Source organism: Halichoerus grypus, chromosome 2 (genome assembly GCF_964656455.1).
Source record: "Halichoerus grypus chromosome 2, mHalGry1.hap1.1, whole genome shotgun sequence".
NCBI lineage: Eukaryota > Metazoa > Chordata > Mammalia > Carnivora > Phocidae > Halichoerus > Halichoerus grypus.
The window spans coordinates 114,122,008-114,128,007 of NC_135713.1; the positions used below are offsets into that span (position 1 = coordinate 114,122,008).

At 38.1% G+C, this 6,000-nt stretch overlaps 1 protein-coding gene across 1 annotated transcript in view; it reads left to right on the forward strand.

Annotated features, from left to right (window-relative positions):
- Positions 1-2,444, forward strand: part of LARS1 (leucyl-tRNA synthetase 1) — a 71,506-nt gene extending 69,062 nt beyond the window's left edge. The window contains exon 32 of the mRNA XM_036070017.2: positions 2,056-2,444. Within this exon, the coding sequence (XP_035925910.2) occupies positions 2,056-2,261 (206 nt within the window). The 3' untranslated portion in view covers positions 2,262-2,444. The remainder of the gene's footprint in view (positions 1-2,055) is intronic.
- The last annotated feature ends 3,556 nt before the right edge of the window (positions 2,445-6,000 follow it).

Consider the following 6,000-nt stretch of genomic DNA (forward strand, 5'->3'; position numbering starts at 1 on the left):
GGTGGAATTTGAAATTGATACTCCTTCAAGTATCTGCAGAAGAGCTCTAACCTTGAGACTTCTCCAAAAGCCCTCAGGATGCTTTGATATATAAGGGGGCTAAGTATATTGAGTGTATGAGACGGGAAGGGAGTGAAATTCAGTAACATATTTCTCATTCTGTTTGCTGCAGTAGCCAGTAAGTCGTCCAATTAGTGCCAATTGCATTGAGGGTGATTATGATCTAGGTCCAGGAGGAACTGGAGTGTAACCATCATTTCTCTCCACAAAGGCCACTGAGTAACTATTTGATGATAATGACTTTAAATCACTCCCAGCCCATGCCGCATATGAACTGATAACATGGAGGTGAAAGGCTGCATTTCACATTATCAGTCCCTAGGGACTGTCAGTCAGTCTCATCTTTTCTCTACGTGCCTTAATTCTTGCGTAGTTGCAGACTTAAATTTCTGCATTTTCAATGATGAGAGAGGTCTGCAATAAGAAAAGAGAGTAAAACCACTAAGAAAGCTCCAAGAATTATTGGCAGTAATGAGCTACATGGTGAAACATCAAATATGTTTTGTCACTTAGATGCCTGATTTAGTATTAAGGCTTCTTTGAATAGTTTGATTCAGAATTGATGGGAATGATGAGGGAGTTCTGTTTCAGAGAGGAATGGGGAGAGAGAGAGAGAAGGATAGAGAAAGAGAGCGAGGGGGGGAGGTGCAGATCTGCAGTAAACGCCTTATGCATAAAATCTCCTGGCAGAACTTCACACTGCTTCCATAGCAAAATATTTAGTATCACCAGTGTGCATGTTGAAATGTAATAGCTGTTAAAATGAATTGTATTTTTTCCCCCAAATAAGACTGTCTGGCCAGGTTTGCCTTCATAGTGGTCTTGGATAATTATTCTGTAAGCTTCAATATCCCTACGCTAAACGTACAGTCTTTCAGTCTTTGTTTCCCAAAGAGAATATAATGCCTGGATAACTTGTACTCCTGGCATAGCCACCAGCTGCATTAATGTCTGCTTTTATCTCTTATCCCTCTCATGCTAAGCTTCATACTCTCAAGGCAGCATGAGGGAGTGTAGCTCATGGACCACCTAGCAATCTGCTTTAGAAAGGGGTGCGAACTAATTCAGAAAATACCTTCTATTTCTGCGGATCGAGTTAAGTATAACTAGCCATGCTACACGTAGAGTGAGATATAAACCCAGAATCAGCATTTGTAGTCACTTATGTTGTTTTTCTACTGTATAAAATAAAAGCATTTGATGTCGGGATGCCTCAGAATTGCTGAAATAAATAAATTTTTTTTCAGGCTCAGTTGTTGGCAGGATTGTTGGATCATAAATTTGTTCAAGGGCCAAGTGCTTTCTTTGCCAGGAGCCATCTTATCAGCTCGCACAAGAGCAGATCAGGAAAATCTCAAGCAGGGCAGGGTTGGAGTGCATCCAGAAGCTCAAAACTCAGAAAGCTGTGCCCTTTTCCCCGTCCTTCTCCGTCTCTCCTTGTCTCTCACCAGCTTGTCTCTCACCAGCTTGTCTCTCACCAGCTCACCAGTCTCTACCAACACTTTTCATCCTTGGAGCAAAACAAGGAACTGGTAATGCTGTTTCTTAGAGTAGTAATTCTTTCTCTAGAAGTATCTTTTGAAAAAAGCTACGACTCTCGCAGTTTTAATGTATCCCAGGAACCAAGACAAGAAAGAGAAAGAAGTTTTAGACCTACTGATATTTTGAAAATTGGTTAATTGAAGCATATAAAAAGTGATTTGAGAAACCATATAGGATAATGGTCAAAAATATACTCAATCCTTCCTCGTGGTTTATAATTCAAGGTGAGGTGTTACATGGAATCTCTGCCTCTTTGGTCTGGGTAGAAGCTAACAGGAGGATTTGTTAGATTTAGCTCTGCTTTCTGAAATTGAGTCTTATTTAATAATCTCATGAAAATATCTTTTAGATAAACAACCAGTGTGTTTAAAGCTTGAATTGTCAGGCTCAGGCATGGGTTTGAGGCAGTGACTGTAATTAAATGCTCATATTGATCATCTTTTTTTGCTATAGACCTTTCTAAAGTGAAGCTGATGAGATTTGATGATCCACTGTTGGGGCCTCGGCGAGTTCCTGTCCTGGGAAAAGAGCACACTGGGAAGACCCCCATTTCTGAGCATGCTGTTTTCCACGTGGACCTCATGAGCAAGAAAATTCATCTCACTGAAAATGGGCTAGGGGCAGATATTGGTGATACAATTATCTATCTGGTTCATTAAACTCATGCAGATTGGAGATATGTCCTGGTTTCTGGGGATGTGACTATTCTGTGTCTACAGATTGGGTATAAGGACCTTAGGCTGGACCTTAAAAGACTTCATTTCTAACCATCAAATTCTGTAATCATAGTTACACCAAGTCATCTTGGATTCCTAACCTAATAAATTTTTTTTTTTTTCCTTCTTGGGACCTCTGAGAGTAGTTTGTACCATACTTTTTTTTCTTTCTAACAAACTATTGCTATAAAAAAACAACTACAAACTATTGCTATTTCCCAGAAGCTTCTAGTCTTTCAGATTAATACAAAAATGTCAGTGTGTTTCTTTTTGAGGTGTAGTTTATACTACTTATGAAGGCTAAGGATCATCTAACAACTTTTTATATTATACCATTATGGAGTTAGTTATATTTCTTCTTTAAAAAGAAAAACTGAATTAGCTAGTTTTACTTTTTAAAGGGCAGAACTCTTATGATGATTTAAAAAAACACAGAATATTTTGACTTAACAAGTATTTTGTATAAGAAACAAATAGGTTTTACATTTATAAGAATTCTTCTAGCTTTAATATATTCGATTAACCATCAATAGTATTTTTTTAGGGCTAACATCAATAATTTATAAGCAGTTTATAATGATTTACACTAAATTTAGGCATTTTAAGAGAGGATTTTCCACCCCCCAGAAATCTGCCATTTGTTAGATTTGTCTCAAGTCCAGTTGTGTTTAAAGATCATGTCTGCTGTATTGCAGATTTATTGTTTTACTCCTGTGGAATGTCTTTTGATGTTATCTGTGCCATTCTGCTTCATATGAGGAAGAATATTAGGTATTGACTGACACTAGAGAAAAATATTTTCATTTCTTTAAGGGTTCAATATGGGCAAAGACTGGGTGGCTCAGTCGGTTAAGTGTCTGACTCTTGATTTTGGCTCAGGTCATGATCTCAGGGTAGTGAGATCCAGACTGCATTGCCACCTGTGCTCACTGGGGAGTCGGCTTGAGATTCTCTCCCTCTATCCCTCCCCCACTCACATGCACGCATGCACTCTCTCTCGAGTAAATTAATCTTAAAAAAAAAAAAAAGACAGTATGGGCAAAGACCAATTCTGATGACTGTAAGGAACCTGAGTTCTAATTTTCAGGTTAAGTCAAGAGATTATACTGAGCTGCTGCTGCTTTGTTTTTTTTAAAAAAATTTTATTTATTCATTTGACAGAGAGAGAGATAGCGACAGCAGGAACACAAGCAGGGGGAGTGGGAGAGGGAGAAGCAGGCTTCCCACTGAGCCGGGAGCCTGAAGCGGGGCTCGATCCCAGGACCCTGGGATCATGACCTGAGCCGAAGGCAGACGCCCAACGACTGAGCCACCCAGGTGCCCCGATACTGAGCTTCTTTATTTTGCAACAGTTTGACATTACTGGACCACACTGAATGCTTTATCATAGATTGATTGAAGTAAGTCATTTCATATTAGAACTGAAAGATCCCTTAGAGGTCAAGTGCAAGTCATCCTTTATCTGGTAAGGGCTGGCAGCATAGCATAGCAGGTAAAGTTACATGCTCTGAAGTCAGACTAGCTAGGTTAGATTTCCACTTCTTCCATTTGCTACTTGGGTGATTTTGGCCAGTTACTCAGCCTCAGTTTCTTCATCTGTAAAATGGAAGTAATAATGTGTCTAGCTACTTTCTAGACTTAGCATGAGATTCTAGGGAAACCATATATATAACATAGTACCTGGCACGTGGTAAGCCTTTAGTAGGTGTTACTGATTAATAATGGTAATAATATAATAATAAATCCAGGATGTATTGGTTTAAGATTATTATAGGCTATAATCATGTCCTTTGTGTTGGTTTCTATGGGGCCACTGTTTTGTTGCTTGCCCTCTAGATTCTTTTGCTGCTCCCTCAATCTGTATAGCCATAGTTATTCCCTAAATCAAGTAATCTTTCCTGGTGCCTAAATACAAACTCACTTATGTTTAACTTAGGTAAATTAAACTATATGTGTGTGGCAAAAAACAAAAAGCAAACAAGAAGGATGGAAAATAATTTTAGTATTGTGGATTATTACCTATTTTATTAGATGAGCTGATGAACTTAGATTTAATGTGAGTTGGGATTCATAGATCCTTTGTTCTTGCAGGCTCAATTCCTTGGTGTCTCTCTTAGAATGAGCATCTTGCTGGGCTAAATATACTTCTTGTGTTTAAAGATACGTAAGTTTTGGGGCGCCTGGGTGGCTCAGTTGGTTAAGCGACTGCCTTCGGCTCAGGTCATGATCCTGGAGTCCCTGGATCGAGTCCCGCATTGGGCTCCCTGCTCGGCAGGGAGTCTGCTTCTCCCTCTGACCCTCCCCCCTCTCATGTGCTCTCTCTCATTCTCTCTCTCTCAAATAAATAAATAAAATCTTTAAAAAAAAAAAAAAAGATACGTAAGTTTTGTACAAGAAAGCCTGTAAGCATAAGCCCATTGCTTCATCTGGTGCTCAACTGAAGAAACAGCAGTTAATTGAATTGCTTTAGGAAAAACAAGCTGCATTGGGCTTACTATATTGATAGGAGATTGGTATCTTCCTAAAGGATTTTAATTCTTCTTGAGTTGTGAGATATGCACACACACAAAAAGTGAGTAACAAGAAATATATAATATACACTCAAAATATGAAAAATATAAACAATTAAATTAGGAAAAATATTACAGCAACAAAACAATTTATCAACAGAGCAAAACCTATGTAATCACATTCAAAGAACAGTACAACACCAGCACCTCAGAAGCCTACTTGTGCCTCCTCCCATAAAGACATGCTTGTGTCCCAGTCAGTATAAATCAGTTTTTATATATGTTTTTTTTTAACTGACATCTTTAAAAAATTTTTTTTAATTTAAATTCAATTTAACATACACTGTCAGATCTTTTTTTCTTCTTCAGCTAACTGTTTTTATACATGTTCTATGTGAATCTGAAAAGAATGTTTATTCTGCAATCATAATGTTCTGTATATGTCCTTTGGGTCATGGTTGTAGATTGAACTGTTCAAATCTGTATCCTACTGTTTTGTTTTCTTTTTTTTTTTTTTTTTTTTAAGATTTTATTTATTTATTTGACAGAGAGAGACATAGCGAGAGAGGGAACACAAGCAGGGGGAGTGGGAGAGGGAGAAGCAGGCTTCCCCGCGGTGCAGGGAGCCCGATGTGGGGCTCGATCCCAGGACCCCGGGATCACGACCTGAGCCGAAGGCAGACGCTTAACGACTGAGCCACCCAGGCGCCCTGTTTTGTTTTCTTGCTTTGTTTTTGAGAGGTGTGCTAAAATCTCCCAAGATCATGGATTTATTCTTCTTACAGTTCAGACAGCTTTTTGTTGTATATATTTTGATGCTGTTTTATTAGGTGCATATACATTTAAATTCTCTTATCTTCCTGGTAAATTGAACTTTTTCTAGTTGGGAAGTGAATTGAACTTTTTCTAGTTGGGAAGTGTTCCTCTGTTTTTAGAAATTTTTTTTTGCCTAAAGGCGATGATATTAATATAATAACATCAGTTTTCTTTTGGTTAGTGTTCATGTGGAATCTTTCTCTATCCATTTACTTTTAACCTTCTGTAGCTTTAACATTTATTTTGACAAATTTTAAACCTACAGCAAAGTTAAAAGAATTGGCCAATAAGCATCCATATACCTATCACCTAGATTTACCAATTGCTAACATTTTGCCACCTTTGCTTTCTCTCTC